Below are 20,366 nucleotides of genomic sequence, written 5' to 3'. Positions count from 1 at the left end.
GATTGCTTTACTATAAGTTTCAGTCACCGAGAATTTAAAAAAAACCTTATTCTGGGACTTTAACCTTGGTACGTGTATGGTTCTAAGTTGTACACGAGGAAAGATAACTCTCATTCAATATACAGTACGTTACTGCCCCAGACAACAAAATCTTTATTATTGCTCATATTTCAAGAAAACTAAAAAAATACATTTAAAAAAAACCCAACAAAACTCATTAAAACAATATTTTACAGATGAATTCAAACTACACGCATACATTGTACATGTGCATGTGCATCAACAGTGCTGGTTACTGTAGCAATCTTTACCAATAAAATTAACTTTGTGAATTCGCCTTCAGGAGCGCTTCGTAAATGAATCGATACTGTCAAATTGTTTTGATCATGCCATACTGTCTTTAAACATGTTTCTTACGAAGGAGAAAATGTTCACTTCCCGCTGTTTTTCATACTCCAATAGGAGGGCGTCGACAGATATAAACACCCCACTTCTCCCGTCCTCCTGACTACACTGGACATCACCGGGCAGGTGCCCGAGCACTTCCGGACAACATCCCGCAAAGAGATGAACTCTTTTGTGTCATGAGGTAAGTAAAAGCGGTCGTCATTAGACCACATTAAATCGTGGACGATGTAAACCCCTCGAGAAGTATGGTCCAATGCGTTAGTGAGCCTCATATAACGGACGAGATATATCCTCGGAATGAGGTGGAATCTCTCAGTGACCAGACCGGAAGTCCGCGTGATCTCGGACGGGAAACTGGCTGGTTGTTGGGACAACTTGACAATGACTCTTGTCCGTTCTTGCAGAACCATGTTCCAGAATTTCATGGCAGATACTTGTACTTCATCCTGTGGCGTTTGAGCTACAATATACCGAGGGAATCCGTCTATAATTCGGTCTTTGATATAACTTGCGTTAATATAATCATCCGGCCCTTCGGGTTTCAAAACGACTCGGGAATGATCGTAAGACTCAAGGCAGAGCTTGTGATTGGGGACCCCTCAAATTTACTACCAGTATTGCTTTTACGAAGCCGGTGGCGGGGAGGCTGAGGAGGGGCCGTTTCAATAATGTCCTCATTACTAGTATTTACAATATTGTTCTTAGTTTGCCATGTTTGTGCCTTTTGAGCATTTGCAGTGCTTGGTTTTGATATGGTGACGTCATACGCTCGGTAATGGTTATTTTTCAGGTTCATTTCGGTGTCAGAGACCTTTTAATGTTTCCTCTATTTGTGTTTTGTCGACGATCATTTTTGAAATGTGTTCTTTGAAAAGATGTCGAGCGATTGATATTTTTATTGGTTAGTTTTATTAGAGGAAAAGTGTTCATAACATTCGAATTGTTCCCTAAATCTTGATTTTGCCTGAAATCTGTTGACTGCATCGAATTTGATGTACCGAGATTTCCATTTATCGGCCAAAAATTTGTCTCCCTGTTTCCTTTGTATTTCGGTTTTGTCGTAGTAGTACTAGTGCATGTACCTTTGCCCGATCTTTTTGTTGCAATGCAAATCAAAGCTGCGGCAAGAATAAAGATGATCCCAAATACAAATCCAACGGCAATGCCATAGAGATCCGAACCATTCTCATCGTCTGAAGAACCTTCTACAGGAGTGTTCATCAAATCTATAGTAAAACATTTCGGGTGCTTGACAAAACTGAATTGGATAATATTTTCAAATTTAGTGACAATTTCCATATAGAAGACGTAAGTATGATTGTAATGAAGCTCTGGATTGTGAATGCCAAGCTTGATGGAATTATCTTCCAGAATAAAAATAACATTTTGTATGATGTCAGTTTTATCCATAATAAGAATAACAGTTCCAGTTGGCTCGTTTTCCTCTTCCTGAATTTTCGCCTTTGGAAGACTAACATCATCAGCATAAACTCTTGCCATATAAAAGTGTTTTTCATCCACGATATTAGGAAACAGCTTCAATGTGAGTCGCTGATTGCTACATGTATACGATATAATATTAGGCACTGTTGGTTTTGCAGGTCTAGCCGGAAGTGTGAAGGAACTTTGGTTGACACTGGGACCGTACCCAGCACCAGATCGAGCCTGTACCCGGAAGTGATAGTATTCCCCGGAATCCAAGTCCGTGACATTAACCTGACTGAGGGTGGAGTGAGATCTGTAAATCACAATCATCTCAGAATCCTCGGTATCTCTGTGATAGGACAGCTGGAAAGAATTAAATCTTGAATAAATGAGGGAAAATGAGAATAACTTCATACTACTTATTCCTACTATAGAACGTGTGTTAAACCTTGTATCCGTGAATTATCCCTGTGGTAAAACTAGGAGAGATCCATTGCAGTCCTATTGTTGTCTCGTCTTGAAATATTACTGTAAAGTTTTCTGGACTTTCAGGTACATGTACATCTTCTAAGGACCTGACTGTTCTAACGCTACTGCAGGCCCCCCAGCCGATGCTTGTTCTCGCTTTGACCTGTAAAGTGAAATTTAACATTTTTTATTTATATTAAACTTCATCCTTTTTTATATTATCCAAAAATACACCAATTGATAGATGTATTATCAAAGTTCCTGGGACCACTGTACCTAGCTGCAGGACTGTAGCTCCCGGTCTGAAAAAATTCGGATGGACGACCTGGGAGCTACAGTGCCTCCCATAGTAAATATCTGCAATTTACTGCGCACAAAAATCTGCGCTAGTTTGGGACTCATTAACCTTATTTACACACAAATTCAGTGAAAAAAATAAGTACCATTAAATTCTTCATTCAATTTCCTACTGATATCGTCTCTTTCCTTGCTGCAGACTTTCCCCGAAACACGCTAACAGACCTCTGAAAATGAAATATGTTTTCATGTAAATAAACTGCACCACTTTACTTTACGGGACTGGTGATGGTGTTTAAAAGAATATCAGAGGCAAGTAAAGTGACAATATCTGTAGTAAAATGTCCGAGGAATTATTTGAAATCAAATATTTTTACAGAATGTGTTCGGAAATAAGATTAATCAGTCCCAAACTAGCGCAGATTTTTGTGCGCCGTAAATTGCAGATTTTTACTATGGGAGACATCGTAGCTCCCAGGTCGTCCATCTGAATTTTTTCAGACCGGGAGCTACAGACCTGCAGCTACATTGTACCTTGATATGATATGAGATGTAGGCGGAAAGGTCCTTGATGGTCGCAGATGTGACGTCAGTGTCGGTTTCTATTTGGTATGATGTCATTTCCTCCTCCACGGACAGCCTGTATTTCGTAATCAATTCATTTGCATCAATTGGAGGGGCAAAGGCAACGACAATGGCGGTGTTTAGCAGGGGTGTCATCTTGATAATAGTCTGTGGACCTGGAACTATATCAAATTTTATAATTGTCATGGTAATACATGTACATGTATCAATAAGTTTGATATGGTATGCATAGAATATCTTTCATTGAATAAGATGATGATGATGATGATGATGATGATGATGATGATGATGATAAGGAATTTTACCATCCTCCAACGTTCGGAAAGCTATTGGAGAACTGGAAGGTCCTGATCCAATATCATTTGTAATGGTAACAACTGTTGAGTAATTTGTGAATGGCTTTAGACGACCGATTTGAATTAATTTAAAATTAAATTGTGTCTCTAATTTAATTTTATTTGCAGTGTTTATCTCAGAAAGTGTGCACGAGTAAGATAAGATGTCACTTCCTCTATCCACGCACTTGGGAATGATCCATTTGATGTGAACGGAAGTCGATGTAATCGAACTAATGGTGACGTTTCCAGCAGATTCCATTGGTTCTTAAGAGAAAATATCATTTTCAAAATACAGATTTTATCAATTATTTTGAAACTATCTTATTGTTTATCAAAACTTATTTAATATCAACCATGCGCAGTAAAGGTCAGCTCTGCATATGGTATATAACCATTACAGGTGACCTTATACATGTAGTACTCAATCCGAATGTTGTAGATCCGCCAGTTTACCCTACCAGGAATCCAGATATGTCTTGTATACCTGTAAGAAATTTTGCATAAACCACATAAGATATTTTTTAAAAATTGAAAACGTATATTTTTATTTCAGTTTCCCAATCGACAGAAATATAAACCCGGCTACTTGCATTGAAAGGGGGTAGAATGTACAGTCTATAACCGGACGGACATAGCAATCCCCGATCCCGATCATTCCAAAGAAGAGAGCCCTCGACTTCATCTGTCGTCCAACTGCCACGTGATGAACAAAGAGCGGAGTTGTGGTTCCTGCCTGACAGACAGGTTATGTGTCATCAGCTCTGTATCAATATAACAGGACATATTTAAAGCAATATGAGCTGCAATTTTCATGTTGAATTTTTTTTTAAAGAAAATGTTACTTTCTACTAAAATGACAGAAAAATATCATGGTTTTTAAATTTCTGTTAGCCATATTTTTGTGGAAAAGGCTGTTAAGAGGTCTTAATTGGAGCAAAATTGAATTATTGTCGTCCTGTACAAATATCGATTTGCTACATGTATGTATTCCTTAGAAGAGAAATCTTTCCTCTTACAAAAATTAATGATTTTTTCCGATCTTATTTATCATAAAAGTTTAAGTTACATGTATATGTAGATTTATCATACTAGCAGGTTTTTTTGCAGCAAAATAAAACTCTAAAAAATACAGCTCACTTTGCTTTAATCTGTTTTTCTGAACATTTCAAAAGGCTGATTGTGGATATGACATAAAGAAAACTTAACAAAGTTTAAAAAATCTATTTCCAGCATTTCTTACTTAATTTGGATACACTTGGGCAGTATATTTGAGCATTACTATTTAAAGCAAAGGCCAAATAAAAGATGATCATAATAATACTAATCTGAATCGTAAAATGTATCGCTAAATCCATGACGCCATGACCAGGTACCTAACTCTCCGTTTAAAAGCATCAATTCATCAATCGTAGTAATTGCTGTTCCTGTTGAAGACTGTTTTGTTGTCGTTGAAAGCTGTGTTGTTGCCGTCAGCTCAGTTTTCATCACAGCATGGTTTTTTGTTCTGGACTGTGTTGTCAAGTAAGGTGTTATCGTGTTAGCTAGTGTTTTTGTTGTTTTGATTTGTGTTGTTGTAGATGTTCTTGTAACCTGTGTTGTTGCTGTATTTGGTTGTGTTGTTACTGTGTTAGGTCGTTGTCTTGCAGTTGTTGTCGCGAGTTGTGTTGTTAGTGTCTTAGATGCTGTTATAGTCATTGGGTGTTGTGTTGTCGTTGATATATTGTGACTCTGTTGGTTTTTGTTCTGTTGCTGTTGTTGATGTCAAGAAAGGACCAGCTGTCGTATATGATGCTGCTTCCCCTGTGTATGACGATGTATTCTTTGCAGTAAATTCTAAAAAGAATGAAAAAAGCATCACCAGTCACCGTAATGTTTCTTTATGTAGATAGCATTACACTCAATTGTTTACAAACAGCACTAACCGTTGCAATGAATAATGACTGGATCTGATATTGGCCCAAGTGTGTACTCTGGTAAAGTTTCGCCATATTCAGACACCCGGATCCTGACATGGAACAAAATCTCGGCCCCGTCAGCCAAATTGGATATCACCCAGGAATACTGGTCGACAGAATCGTTGTATTTGATCAGCTCCTTGTGTGCAAACCATTTTATTTCACTGGTTTTCTTGTAATCTATTCTGCAATAAAATATAACAATATATATAAGTATGATTGATCAGGACCGGAGCCAGGATTTGAAGTTAGAGGGACGCCAGTTTTATGCAGGGGGTCTTTGGGTCTCCTTTAGGTCCCCATTAGGTCCAGGGCAAAGTCCTAGTGGGGGCTCAGGGGGCTAAGTCCCCGGAAGCTCCTGAATTCTAGAAATTTTGTATTGGAAACATGTATTCATCAAGTTAAGACTTTTGTGCAATTTTTAGAGGTTTGTAGCTATAAATTTAAGACCTGCAGTAACCCCATAAAAACCCTCTGCCTTGCAGAAATATAAGAAACATTTCCTTTTATTTTTTTCTTACAAATGGCTGTTAATTATTTAATCTGGTTAAAAAATTGATCTCAATGGGACGATGTAAATGAATTTTAAAATAAAGATAACCGTGCCTACATGTACTTGTATTATAATAAACATGGAGGAGTCGTTAAAATCACTAGCTAATACATATGTATAACCAATTACTCAAAGGTGGGTGACACATTTGAACCCAAGGAGAGGGTAACTAAAATGGGTTAGACTTCGATTCATACTACACCGTAGATAAATCATAAGAGTTTCCAAAAAAGTTGTACATTTTCTTTGCCAGAAGGAGTTTATGATTGAACTTTATTTTGTCAATTTTAGGAGGGGGGGGGGGGGGGGGAACCGGGTGCGTACCCCCAAAAATTCCCCACTGTGATTTTGTAATGTAAGTCGTTGAAAATGTTTGAAAGATTGTTAGTGTCAATATTGTTAATTTTCATGGACTGGAAAGAAGTGATTTGTACCAGAAAAACCAAATCTAAATTCTGAGATATAACACTGATGATATTCATGTACTCGGATTTCGGATAATTAAGACTAATATATTTTACACACTGGTACGAATCTAGGATTATTCTGCTATCAAGGTCACTGAAGTCTCCGCGTGTCCACATGATCGTTGTCCCACCACACTCCTCCCCTGTGAAGACTGTTGAAGGCAGGGTCAGGGTCGGCAAGACTGAAAGGAGACAACAATTGTCACATCCGATGAGTCAAAATGTATTCCACACTATTTAGAGGTACATGATATTGCTAAAAAAAAGTATGCTATGAGATGGCTTGTGAAGTGTCTTCGCTGGATGTATATTTTTTTTTAAGATCTTACCGATGGAACAGGAGAGTCCGGTAAGGACAGCCATACCTGCAGTCGCCATTGACGGCGTTACACGTGGTGTTTTCTCGACAGTTACAGGATAGTGAGCAGTTCTCTCAGTACAGACCCTCCAGACAGGCTACAAAAGACTCCAATATGATAGGATGATTGGACATTTTAAAAGTGTTCCATGTCCAGAAATTTTGTGAAACTCGTTACGTGTAAAATATTTAGATCATACATTAAAACTATATTTCATATACAATTATACTTTTTTGATCTATAGAAAAACTTTAATTGGTATATATTCAGCGCAGTGTAATGAAAGAATTACTCTCTCTCTCTCTCTCTCTCTCTCTCTCTCTCTCTCTCTCTCTCTCTCTCTCTCTCTCTCTCTCTCTCTCTCTCAAACTGGCTCTCTCTCTCTCTCTCTCTCTCTCTCTCTCTCTCTCTCTCTCTCTCTCTCTCTCTCTCTCTCTCTCTCTCTCTCTCTCTCTCTCTCTCTCTCTCTCTCTCTCTCTCTCTCTCTCTCTCTCTCTCTCTCTCTCTCTCAAACTGGAGAAGTGAGGCAAGAACAAATCACTGTAACACTAAATATCCAATGAAAATTCAAAGAATTAATTATTATACACATGTATTTTATGAGCTGAGTTGAACATATTTTATTGACTATTAAATGCAAAAAGGATTGGACACAAGTTCTAGAAACTATGTATTTTATAGTGCAAAGAAACTAATAACAAGATATAACTGCTATTTGACTTTGAATAGGCTTGTGAAAAGGTCGATTAACTTCATTTAGGTCTTTGAAAGACAAAGAGACCACGTGAATGTAAAGACAAGCAGAACAAAACTACTATCAGATTAAAAACCAAACATATAACTTATTACATCTTTGACTAATTACTGAGGAAATTTTTTTTATCAAACTCGACAAATTATCTGCATTACTAAGAATTGTTAATTTTTCTTTCCTTTCTTTATATTCTATTGAGCTGAAAAACGCTATATATGTATGTATACTGATGATACTGATCTAGACTGTATAAAATATTATCACTTTGCAAGTACACAACATTTATCGATACGTTTATGTAACACGTCTGAAAAAGAAACAAATATATGACGCATTCCATTCTACATTAAAGTAGTCCGAGTATCGCACTACGTCATAATACGGATTTTACAATATTGGTTCGACTTTTACAAAGCGTTTTTGATACCCGGTATTGATTTTGCTCTACATCGCTGTTGTAAACAATGGTAATAATAAGCAATTAGAACGGTAATATATGTATTCTATGAGAGATAGAAATGATTAATGTTGAGAAACTCGATTCTGTTAATTAAAGTAAAATGAACAAGAGGCCCATGGGCCACATCGCTCACCTGAACAGCAGTTCCTTGGAACATTACATTTCGTAGCATATGCTTTTTCTATTTTAAACATTGAACCCCTTTCTGGGGACCCAGTTATGGTCCGAGGTTTATGGTTGGCTTGAACAACATAAATAGTAACATAGGAATGAAAATGTGTAGCACTGCGGTGGGACCGCACGTACACAACCTGAAAAACTGAACGTAGAAGAGTTCCACTTCAAGAGGAATAACTCTCAGACTGTACAGAACATCAAGAAAGATAACTCTTGGTTCCACTACATGAGAGTTTACACAATTTGAGGATCCTTGCATAGTAATCTCACAAACTGTAGCATTATAGTTCTCGAGAAAAACTTTTTAAAAACATTTTCAATATATCTTTCTATGTTAAACTTTGAACCCCTCTTGGGGCCACAGTATTAGTCCAGTGCTAAAGTTTTAATTATTTGGAATCTACATTATTTAAGGATGCTTGCATAGTTATCTCACAAGCTGAAGCATTATAGTTCCCTAGAAAAAGATTTTTCAACATTTTCCCTCTATATTTCTATGATAAACTTTGAACACCTCTTGGGGCCCCAGTATTAGATTGAGGTCACGGCTTTTATAATTTCGAATCTACACTATTTGAGGGTGCTTACGTAGTTATCTGACAAATTGATGCATTGTAGTTCTCGAAAAGAAGATTTTTAAACATTTTCCATATATACCGGTACTTCTACATATTGAAGCATTGTAGTTCTCGAGAAGAAGATTTTTTAACATGTTACTTTATATTTCTATGATAAACTTTGACCCCATCTTGGGGCCCCAGTATTGGTCCGGGGGTCACGATTTTACCAATTAGGAATCTACATAAGCGAAGGATGCATGCATAGAAATTCCACAAACTAAAACATTGTAGTTCTTGAGAAGAAAATTTTTAAACTTTTCCTTTATGTTTTTTAAAATGTTTAAATTTTGAACCCCTCTTGGTGCCCATCAAATTGTCCGGGAGTTACAATTTTTTGAATCTACATTATTTAAGGATGTACATGTATGCATAGTAATATCCCAAACAGTTGCACTATAGTTCTTGAGAAGAAGATTTTAAAACATTTTCCTATATATGTTAAAATCTAAACCCCTACTGGGGCCCCACTTTTTGTTCGGGGGTCACGATTTTTACAATCTTCACTATATATACAACCTTTTGTGTATGTATTGGCATTTTTGGTGAAGTGGTTCTTGAGAAGAAAATTTTTAAACATTTTTCATATGTAGTTCCATGTTAAACTTTGAACCCCGCCTGGGGCCCCAGTTTTGGTCCGAGGGTCACGATTTCTACAATTTAGAATCTTCACTATATATACAAGCTTTTGTGTAAATATTGGCATTTCTGGTGCAGTGGTTCTTGAAAAGAAGATTTTTTAAACATTTTCCTATGTATTTCTATGTTAAATTTTGAACCCCGCCGGGGGCCCCAGTTTTGATCCGAGGGTCACGATTTTTACAATTTAGAATCTTCATTATATATACAAGCTTTTGTGTAAATATTGGCATTTCTGGTGCAGTGGTTCTTGAAAAGAAGATTTTTTAAACATTTTCCTATGTATTTCTATGTTAAATTTTGAACCCCGCCTGGGGCCCCAGTTTTGGTCCGAGAGTCACGATTTTTACAATTTAGAATCTTCACTATATATACAAGCTTTTGTGTAAATATTGGCATTTCTGGTGCAGTGGTTCTTGAAAAGAAGATTTTTTAAACATTTTCCTATGTATTTCTATGTTAAACTTTGAACCCCGCCTGGGGCCCCAGTTTTGGTCCGAGGGTCACGATTTTTACAATTTAGAATCTTCATTATATATACAAGCTTTTGTGTAAATATTGGCATTTCTGGTGCAGTGGTTCTTGAGAAGAAGATTTTTAAAGACATGCACCCTATACTTACTGTTTCGCAATTATCTCCCTTTTGAAAAGGGCTGTGCCCTTTATTTTAACAATTTATAATCCCCTTTCCATAAGGATGCTTTGTACCAAATTTGGTTAAATTTGGCCCAGTGGTTTTTGAGAAGAAGTTGAAAATGTGAAAAGTTTACAGACGGACGGACAGACAGACGGACGGACGGACGGACGACGGACAACGGGTGATCAGAAAAGCTCACTTGAACCTTCGGTTCAGGTGAGCTAAAAACGAAGTTTCTGATTAGCCAGGATCTCAGGTATGCTTATATCTTCTTTGTTTTGACCCCCCCCCCCCCGAATTTTTCTTTTTCTTTTATTAAAACCGGTTTAAATTTAGAGACAGAAGCTATTTCGAATTTAATCAATCGTCAATTATTTAATGTTTAAATGATATCAAACATTGTTGACAGATCTAGTCAAAAAACGGTACGAAAATGTTATTTTTACGGATTTTTTCGTCAGGGTCTACTTGGTTTAGAGCTTATAGCGTGAAAAGTAATCCGTCAACATATAATTTATTTTACCAAATCTTTTTTCTAAGATGTCAATCTATAGAATAAACACCATGAATTTAAGTTTGAGTCCATAAAATAGTAAAAAAATTACCAAACGCGATACTAGCATTGCATTTTTTGTATTCTATTTTGATACATCAGGTCCATAAAGCGTACTTACTTACAAAAATTTGCGCAAAATTATTGATGAGATATGGCTTAAATAAATATTTATACTCTATTTTGTATGTTCAGTTCTAATTTCCCAAAATTGGTAATTATTTTTAGAAAAAACGGACGTCTAGCAAATTTCATAATTGTCAATTATTTTCGCAAGGGGGTACACCCGTCTGAGAGGTGATAACAAACAAACTAGCATGTAAACATACATATTTTCTTTTGTATATGTATTGCTAGAATGTATATTTATCATTTAAAGCTAAGCTTTTAATGATTGAGCCCATTTAGTGCCGAGTATAGGACTACCTTAATTTACAATTAATAAATAAATAAGAGAAAAATATCTTGATAAAATGTGCATTTATTTAAAAAATGTACTGGCACCAGTAACGTTATGGTTGTATGGTCTAAGTTAAATATTAAAATTTTTGCTTTTTTTTAATCTAGTGAATATCTAACATAACCCAGTAATGGAAAATCATTTTTTAAGTATAATCATTACAGGTTTCAATTTTTTATTTTCATTTTTTATTAACATTTTTATATTTGTTTAGATGTTATGAGTCGAATGTTATCGAATTCGGAATTTTATTATTTGTCCGTCGTCAGTTTCATTGTTTTCCCAGCGTTCACGATTTCCTCTAAAACAAAATCGAGCGAGAAAGTCTGAAAAAAATAAACTGTTCTTCTACAGTTTTGTGTGCTGGTGATGCGTTAACAGATTGGTAAGTTTGAATGTCTATGAACTCTGAAGTCACAAGTAGAAATCTCTTCATAGAAAAATAGTTCATCGGTCAATTCGATCCTGCACGCAATTTGATTGTTTAAAACGAAACTATGATTCCATGCAGTTTTATATCTAGTTTCACTTTTGTCAAACATCCTCATAAATCATATAAATTCGATCAAGTTAAGCATGTTGCTTAATGATTGTACTTTTCAATTTTATTGATTCTGGTTTGGAATTCGGTAGAACTTGCATATAGTCTATTATCAATATCTCCAGGCTTTCAAATCATACCCATATTTTAATTGCCTTAGTAACTAAATGTGGCGGATAACTAGAATTACTAGAATGATTTTTATGTACCATTGCTATTACAAGAAAAATAACACCAAAAATGCCCATTATATTCACTAAAATGCTACTGGTCAGTTTAAGTTATTAAACGGAATTGAATACAGGTGTTCTATGTGCTAAAGATTTTCTTACCCTATTTTACTTTAAAATATATCTCTAAGGAATATTAGCTTAACCATTTTGATTCGAAAGCTTTGCAATTTTTTATGAAGTATTTGTTGTAAAATAATTTATTATTAGAAAAATAGGTGAAATATGTATAGTGTGATTGTTGGGGCGAGTGCATAACTTTGAAAGAAATTAATGCACACAGGTATATATTTTTCATAATGCTAAACTATAGCCTGGTTTTAAGTGGTTTACCAAATGATGTATCTGACATCAACATGATAAAATAAAATGAATAAAAGTGAAATATATTCTAAACTCCAGTATAAACATTTTTTGTACTATGGTGTAGCCATTTGGAGGGCAAAATCAATAACACTATCACAATTTCAATATCAAATTCACTGTAAATGTGCACGGTTGTATCAGCCTATCTATATGTTCATTAATACCCAAAAGGTCACATGCTCTGTCTTGACATTGTGACGTCATGTTAGTAGAGCAGACATCACTTGACATTTTCAGTAATAATGCTTCCAACAATTTGCCAAGAAAATAGATTAAAACTACGTGGTACTTGTGGCAAACCAATTTTTAGAATCAGCAGAATGTTTTCTTTATCTTTTTTAATGCATGACATTATTGAAATACATTTTTACCTGTTCTCATGAGAACATTACGTTGGTAGCGATATTTTGTTATTAACACAGAATTGTGGGTATGTTTCTGGTGACAGACAATTTAGTATGTCAAAGGGAATAAAAATTTGAATTTTCTAATCACCCAGGTATTGTTGAGAAAGTGTGCAAAGCTTTGCCTGCGCTTTATGCCTGCTAGCTATAAACCTAGCATGAAATTGTAGATTACTCATTTGACTGTTGGTCTTATTTTGCATTGCATGAACTTTAATTAAAAGAAGGGAGTTATTTTGAACATATGTGTATTGAGTGAATTTATGTTGCTTCTTAAAAAAATTATAATAAGATCACATATACATAATTATTGAATACTTTATGATTTTCCATAAGTTACATAATTCCTCTTCTATATAGAATCTTCAACATATTTCAGATGATGACATCTACCCACACTTCAGAGGAGGAAATATCCTCTATTGTGGAAGGATATAGGAGTCCTTATGAAAGCCAGACAGAATGGGAACTCAGACGAGACTTCATGATAGCCAACTACAGAAGAGTAAACATGGAATCGCTGGTATGCCTTGCTAACTGTTACTTGAATGTTGAGATGTATGGATGTAGGTATCCTGCATTGGTTATGGGACAGATCCAAGAAATGAGCAATAGTCTAAACACCCAGAGGTCAAATCCATGTACCAGTAAAGCAGAAAATCTGCCAAAGAGAATGAAGGGGATGGAGACTGTTCAGTTTGTGAGGCAGTCAGACACAGAAACAGCGAAAGAGCAGAAGGAAACAGCCATTTCTACAAATTTGTCCAGTTCTGATAAACCATCTTCTGTCTCTAAAAATTTACAAGAAGCAGCTAAGAAGACTACAGCAAAACCAAACTTTCACTTTGTAAAAGCCAGTTCAGATTTCCATAGTACAGATGTTGCCACTGAAAGTATCAAACAGAAATTAATGAAAGAAGAATTCATGGCAAGTTGTCAACCACAGCCTGTTGTTGATCATTTGTCAGCTCAGAATCCGAAGCAGAAATCTGGATTAGGTTTTGTTAAAAAAGAAAAAATAACAGATGCTGTTGGTCCTGAAATGCCAACAAACTCATTCATAAGTGAAATAGACAATCAGTTTCATGCATTTTCTAATCACTATGCCACATATAAAAAGAAACATCCACAGAGATCTCCCATAGACATTTTTCATATGGTTGCCATGAAAACCAGAATGAAGATAGATACTCAGTTCAATGATGTTTCAATAAAAGGGCAGAATAAATTCACTTGTACTGTTGTCATTGACAATGTGGACATAGCAACAGCTGAGGATTCAAATAAGAAAGGGGCCAAAAATAAAGCTTTTGAAATTGGACAGGAGAAATTGTCACGAAAATGTATCAAAGTAGTGAGAGTCAATCCCGAAAAGCAGGAACTTCAGGCCTTTGATGAGGAACCGGAAAATGATCCTGGCTTCATAAAAACAGAAGTTGAAGAGATACCAGCCCCCAAAGCCAAGCCTGTCAAAAGGAAGGAAAGTGAGTTACATGGTGATCTAACTAGATTTATCATCTTTGAGACAGCAAATACAACTCAGAATGCCATATCTGTTCTCAAAACTAGTGCTGATATGAATCACGCTGAATTGGAGTACGATTTTCATCCTGATATGTCAGGTACACGATGCAGAGTTCTTTTAGATGGGCACAATCTGGTTGAGTATATGGGGACAACAAAAGCCTCATCAAAGTCAGTGGCATCAGAAAAGGCCCTAGAGAGATTGAAACAGATCTGCTGGACAATCAAGATCAAACAGACTGTTGATGCCAGTGAGTCTGAAGTGAGCAGAGATAAAGTCATGGGGGAAATTCAAAAACAGGTACACAGTTATTCTATAAAGTCAAAATATATTCCAAAAATCAAACAGGAAGTAGCATTTTCATATATAATTTTGAACTACTGTTACATGTATATGACATTATTGGAAGTTTTAAAGCTGGTAATGACATAACTTTTGTTTTTCATTTAGGTTAAAACAATATCTGATGATAATATAGGCAGCCGACTGTTAAAAAAAATGGGATGGACAGGGGGAGGAATAGGAGCAAAAGGAAACAAAGGATTGGCTGAACCAGTTGCCGTGACGATGACCAATCACATTCTTTTGAACAGAGAAGGACTTGGATTACATGCTGACCATGCCAAGGCTATGGTGGACTTCAAAAAGAAAATCACGGAAGTGATTGACAACTATGCAAAGTCTGAAAAACAAGAGGATCTGGCCTTTTCTCCAGAATTTAGCAAAGAGGAGAGGGCCTTCATTCATCAGTATTCTCAAAAACTTGGACTGAAAACCCAAAGTAGGGGCACGGGAAGTGAGCGGTACCTGATCATAAGTCGTAAGAGGAGTGTGTCCCAGCTGTTTGATCATATCATGGAAGAAGGAGGTGCCACACACAAGTACGAACTCATTCCACCATTGTACGACTCATAAAGAGGATCAGCCACGCTCAGTTACACCTTACAAACTGATTCAGGATATATCTTACTAGTACTTTTATGTTATGTGTGCAAGAATTTGTTCATTTTTAGATTTGATGATTTAGATTGTACTTACTTTTCTCTGAACTTACATTTGTAAAATGTGCCTTTGTCATGTAGTTGGACATATTTTTGTTTTTTTCACATAATTTTTTGTGAGAGAAGTAAATGCATGTACATATATCTATCTGTCTATAAACTGTTATGGATATCACAGGGTTTCCAAACTTTGAATCTTTGTTTTGACATGAGACATTTTTAGTGTTTTGTTTGAATCACTATGTATTCTAGAGAGTAATTTTTATATGACAACTATTTACTTTAAAGTTTCCTATGCAGTCCAATAATCATAACACCAAAGTCAATACAAAATGAGGGAAGGAAATGAGTTGTATGCATGCCATTGAATTAATTGGCAATCGAAGGCTCATATATTTCATTCAAGTCTTATCCATCTTTAACTTTCCCAACACACATGCAATTAGTATTTTTTTTGTGCAATGAATTTTGAAATACAGTTATTTGCATATCTGCTCTCTCATATTCATCTATGCATCTTTTATAAGTTCAGAGGTTTTTGTTGAAATATTGAAGAATTGTTCACGATAAAGCTATTGGATTGCAAATTAAGTTGTACATTTTTTTTAAAATATTTTACTTATAGCTACCTATTGGTAGAGAGTATATTGTCCATCTAACTCATACAACAGTACAACACAATCTGGTAGCTAACTTCTCCAGTCAGTCTATGCATGTTATTTTTTCACCTATGTTATGGATGACTCTAAATGATTTCTTTGTTTTATAATATTTTAAAATCTGTAGTTTGTCATCTTTGAGAAACTCGGCGCAGAAAGCGGTGGATAATTTCCATGTACAAGTAGTTCTGTTTTAAAATAGAGAACTTTGATATGTTTGTAAGAAATACATTTATATTGAGTGAGTATTACAATATTTGTTGTATTTTGGGTCTGAATTTGTTATTTTATGTTTTTCAAAATATATAATTAAAAAAAAAAAGGAAACTCTTTGAAGCTTAATGTCGAAAAAAAACATGCATTTTTTAATTTGTCAGCCATGATGACTTTGTGTAATCAAAGAAAAAAAAATGAATTTAAAAGATAACGTAGTAATATATTCCCATAGGGAAAATAACGATGGTTTTAAAATCCATCAACTTTACGGACAATTTTAACAGAGCCATTTTGCTTTGTTTTCGAAAAGAAATGTCAATTATAAATTAAATAAAACTTCAACAAACATTGGGGACAAAATTTCTAAGAAATTGTCCTCAATTTTATGAACGAATAAACATGACATATGCAGTAAAAGCTGTAAGACTGTTTTCAGCCGGAGATGTGTTGCGAGAACGAAAGTTCATGGAGTTTCAAAGGGTAAAATTTTATATGATTTAAACAATACAAAGATGCTTTTTTGTGGTTCATACAGATATGGTGGTAGCGGACATTGCAGGAAAAAAAACCAAAAACCGTCGTGTTTTGTTAATTTTTCTGCAATCTCGCTTCTTTCACAGCCCATGTGAATATGACGAACCATCAAATAAAGCATTTCCCTTTTTCCTTTATATTTACATCTTTCTTTGCCTTCATTTTTATTATCCATATTTATTACAAAGTATGTGATTAAATTATCATTATCTTTGATCAATACGTTACATAGGAAAAAAAAACCCCGGCCAATTCTTCCATACATGGTATGTAATTACATGTACATGTACGACTATTTTGAAGTCTGAAGGGCCCTGCTCTCAATGTATGTACAGTTTTGATCGATCGCGAAATAGTCCAGACATTTCAAACCTCAAAAGTATAAAATTAGAGACTATATTTAAGGGTGCACACAATTATCACTTGATATACTTAAATAAACGTTCTCAATTAATGAACTGAACACTGATTGATAATGCGTTTAAAGGCAGTTTTAAAATGTTCAAGGAATGCGTACACAGGCCGATTGATTGAAACTGGTGTGATCATAATTCGGATAATAAGTAACTGATCGTAAATCGGTTAAATCTGTGACTGATCATAATTAGGTTTAGTCAGTAGCTGACGTAATTCGGTTTAATCAGTAACTGATCGTAATTCGGTTTAATTAATAGTTAATTGCAATTTGGGTTACCCGGCAGCTGATTGCAGTTCGGTTTAATCAGTAGCTGATAGCAATTCAGTTAATCAGTAGCTGATCGCAATCTGGTTTAATCAGTAGCTGATTGCAATTCGGTTTAATCAGTAGCTGATAGCAGATCGTAATTCGGTTTAATCAGTAGCTGATCGTAATTCGATTTAATCAGTAGCTGATTGCAATTTGGTTTAATCAGTAGCTGATTGCAATTCGGTTTAATCCGTAGCTGATTGCAGTTAGGTTTAAGAAGTAGCAGATTGCAATTCGGTTTATTCAGTAGCTGATCGTAATTCGGTTAAAACAGTAGCTGATCGTAATTCGGTTTAATCAGTAGCTGATCGTAAATCGTTTTAATCAGTAGCTGATTGCCATTCGGTTTAATCAGTAGCAGATTGCAATTCGGTTTATTCAGTAGCTGATCGTAATTCGGTTAAAACAGTAGCTGATCGTAATTCGGTTTAATCAGTAGCTGATCGTAATTCGATTTAATCAGTAGCTGATTGCAATTTGGTTTATTCAGTAGCTGATTGCAATTCGGTTTAATCAGTAGCTGATTGCCATTCGGTTTAATCAGTAGCTGATTGCAATTCGGTTTAATCAGTCGTCGATCGTAATTCGGTTTAATCAGTAGCTAATCGTAATTCGGTTTAATAAGTAGCTGATCGTAATTCGATTTAATAAGTAGCTGATTGCAATTCGGTTTAATCAGTAGCTGATCGTAATTCGGTTTAATCAGTAGCTAATCGTAATTCCATTTAATCAGTAGCTGATTGCCATTCGGTTTAATCAGTAGCTGATTGCAATTCGGTTTAATCAGTAGCTGATCGTAATCCGGTTTAATCAGTAGCTGATTGCAATTCGGTTTAATCAGTAGCTGATTGCTATTCGGTTTAACAAGAAGTTGATCGTAATTCGGTTTAATATGTAGCTGATCGTTATTCGGTTTAATCAGTAGCTGATCATAATTCGGTTTAATCAGTAATTTATCGTAATTCGGTTTAATCAGTAGCTGATCGTAATTCGGTTAATCATGGTCAGTAGCTGATCGCAATTCGGTTTAATCAGTAGCTGGCCATATTTCGGTTTAATTAGTAGCTGATTGCAATTAGGATTTAATTAATTAGTACAATTCGGTTAAATCAGTACCTGATTGCAATTCGGTTTATTCAGTAGCTGATCGTAATTCGGTTTATTCAGTAAATGATCGCAATTTGGATTAATCAGTGGATGATCGTAATTTGGTTTAAACAAACAGTGTTTTATTATTAGTAGATTATAAATTAATATCATCCATATAACATGATGTCATTTGACATACATATGATATACTAGTAGTTGTTGCAATCACTCGTAGCTTGTAAATTAGTAATTTTTAACCATGATACCTGTATGAAACAACAAAAAAGTATTTTTCATGTTAATATGAGACCATGATTTAGAAACCGGGGGGGGGGGGGGTAATGATGCTCTTAATGTAGTTTTTTCCTCTCTTGAGAACTCAATTTGTGACTTAAAACGCAATATTGTTGATTTTTTTAAAACGTATTTTTATCAACGAAAACGTAATGAATTGGGATATTCTCGAAGAAAGTGCGTTTGAACACTTCAAACGAGCGATTGTTTGTTACTTTGCAATAATATAAATGATCAGGAATCAATCTTTAATCACGACAGCTCGCGTTCGAAAATTCAAATGCGTGGTCTGTTGCTATTTCTGGACAAATATAAAGACCAGAAAGCCCATCTCCTACGCAGGAAACCTATAATTAGAGGAATCATGTATCATTAATGTCCCTGGTAACCACTTTGACCTAGTATTGTGAGAGCTTTGAAAGATCACAGATTCCGTGATGAAACTCGTTTCTATTTCTTACGGTTAAATAATGCATAAATAGATGTAAAGATGTTTTTTGGTTTGCGACGCAAACAAGGAATAATCAAAGACGGGTCCTTACAGTATCTACACGGACTTTGTTTTGGTATCATAGCTTCATCAGGTTAATTTAATTATTGTTTATCATACCGCAAGACAAGTACATGTACTTTTAAATAAACAATATTTATTTTTGTAAAAAGGTTTCATACACGTTACACATCTCTGAGAATATACAAAAATATTGAAATTGTTCAAAATAAAAAGATACTGAGTATACATCTAAAAAGAGAGAGAGAGAGAGAGAGAGAGAGAGAGAGAGAGAGAGAGAGAGAGAGAGAATTATAGATAAAAAGCACAGACAGAATTCGGATGAAAAAATCGGGAGGATATTTCCTCTGCTCTGTAGTACTGTGCGTTTTTTCCTCACTGCTTGCCTGTAAAGTGTGATTCAGGACTTGGTATCTGCGCTATGGCTACAGACATGCGGTATGCTTTGGCAGGCGTGACAAGAAGGGCGTGCACATCTGCTATACATAAAACTTTCCCATTACCCCACAAAATACGAGCACTCACAGGCGCGCTCAGTAGGACTGTAATACGTTTTGTTGGCCAAGGTCTAAGCTGTTTATTGTGGAGTTTTTGTTTTCTCACATCTTTTCCAAAAAGTGTATACCAATATCTAATTCAGCTTGATTAACTCTTGATATCAATGATACAGACTCTATTATTCATTCAATTTGAAAAAAATTTGCATTTTGATTTAAACTTTTAACACCATTTTACCGTTAAACCCTTATTTCGTATTTTAAAAGTTAAATAATATAATTATATTTTTTCTAAATCCCAATTCGATCCACGCATCATCATGCATTGTGTTATTTGTTCATTCATTTAAAAAATCAACTGCGTTAATCCGTAAATTGAATTTAAACATTGGCTCGGTCAATTTGCTGTGCATGCACTGACATCATTTTTCGAGATAATCGTGATTAAATAATAATACGGACTGTTCCGATCGATCGAAAATTCTCCTTCTATAGAAGAAATTCCACATTAATTGGCGCGGAGTTTATTGCCTTTCATAACCCCTCGGGAGTGTACACACAGAGCTGTTCTATATATACAGCTGCAGCAACTTGACTTTCGGAATGAATTGACGGAATCT

General features: G+C 35.3%; 3 protein-coding genes and 1 long non-coding RNA gene across 5 annotated transcripts; 2 read left to right on the top strand and 2 right to left on the bottom strand.

The window, feature by feature from the left end:
• Positions 1-587: 587 nt before the first annotated feature.
• On the bottom strand, positions 588-4,249 carry LOC117681015 (receptor-type tyrosine-protein phosphatase F-like). The gene is made up of 5 exons (XM_066077116.1): positions 4,112-4,249; positions 3,489-4,005; positions 3,133-3,344; positions 2,282-2,464; positions 588-2,196 (listed from the first exon to the last, which is right to left on the bottom strand). The coding sequence occupies exons 2-5, from the start codon at positions 3,778-3,780 to the stop codon at positions 1,201-1,203; spliced, it is 1,683 nt and encodes a 560-aa protein (XP_065933188.1). The 5' UTR covers positions 3,781-4,005; positions 4,112-4,249; the 3' UTR covers positions 588-1,200.
• Positions 3,339-4,193, top strand: LOC136273116 (uncharacterized). The gene is made up of 3 exons (XR_010711303.1): positions 3,339-3,553; positions 3,648-3,757; positions 4,075-4,193. It is a non-coding gene; the product is annotated as an uncharacterized lncRNA (long non-coding RNA).
• Positions 4,250-5,196: 947 nt separating the features above from the next.
• On the bottom strand, positions 5,197-7,075 carry LOC105335712 (uncharacterized). 2 transcript variants are annotated; one of them, XM_066077122.1, is made up of 4 exons: positions 6,826-7,075; positions 6,555-6,678; positions 5,444-5,661; positions 5,197-5,354 (listed from the first exon to the last, which is right to left on the bottom strand). In XM_066077122.1, the coding sequence occupies exons 1-4, from the start codon at positions 6,872-6,874 to the stop codon at positions 5,197-5,199; spliced, it is 549 nt and encodes a 182-aa protein (XP_065933194.1). In that variant the 5' UTR covers positions 6,875-7,075. The 2 variants fall into 2 exon arrangements, with proteins under 2 accessions (XP_065933194.1, XP_034300638.2); XM_034444747.2 differs by having other exon boundaries at positions 6,862-7,075.
• A 4,359-nt stretch (positions 7,076-11,434) lies between these two features.
• Positions 11,435-16,124, top strand: LOC105335711 (uncharacterized). Its single transcript, XM_020070391.3, has 3 exons — positions 11,435-11,537; positions 13,073-14,518; positions 14,669-16,124. The coding sequence occupies exons 2-3, from the start codon at positions 13,073-13,075 to the stop codon at positions 15,131-15,133; spliced, it is 1,911 nt and encodes a 636-aa protein (XP_019925950.3). The 5' UTR covers positions 11,435-11,537; the 3' UTR covers positions 15,134-16,124.
• Positions 16,125-20,366: the final 4,242 nt, after the last annotated feature.

Source organism: Magallana gigas, chromosome 2 (assembly GCF_963853765.1).
Source record: "Magallana gigas chromosome 2, xbMagGiga1.1, whole genome shotgun sequence".
NCBI classification, from domain to species: domain Eukaryota; kingdom Metazoa; phylum Mollusca; class Bivalvia; order Ostreida; family Ostreidae; genus Magallana; species Magallana gigas.
The sequence above is the reverse complement of the archived record's forward strand: the minus strand, read 5'-3'. Positions and strand labels throughout refer to the sequence as shown.

Coding starts and splice junctions, on each gene's coding strand:
- LOC117681015 (XM_066077116.1), bottom strand. CDS start 3,780: ATGGAATCTGCTGGAAACGTCACCATTAGTTCGATTACATCGACTTCC. Junction 3,345..3,488: donor TTTCCGAACGTTGGAGGATG/GTAAAATTCCTT, acceptor AATTTGATATAG/TTCCAGGTCCACAGACTATT. Junction 2,465..3,132: donor ACATCTCATATCATATCAAG/GTACAATGTAGC, acceptor TTCACTTTACAG/GTCAAAGCGAGAACAAGCAT.
- LOC105335712 (XM_066077122.1), bottom strand. CDS start 6,874: ATGGCGACTGCAGGTATGGCTGTCCTTACCGGACTCTCCTGTTCCATC. Junction 5,662..6,554: donor ATAATCCTAGATTCGTACCA/GTGTGTAAAATA, acceptor ATTTTATTGCAG/AATAGATTACAAGAAAACCA. Junction 5,355..5,443: donor AGTCATTATTCATTGCAACG/GTTAGTGCTGTT, acceptor CATTCTTTTTAG/AATTTACTGCAAAGAATACA.
- LOC105335711 (XM_020070391.3), top strand. CDS start 13,073: ATGATGACATCTACCCACACTTCAGAGGAGGAAATATCCTCTATTGTG. Junction 14,519..14,668: donor TGGGGGAAATTCAAAAACAG/GTACACAGTTAT, acceptor TTTTTCATTTAG/GTTAAAACAATATCTGATGA.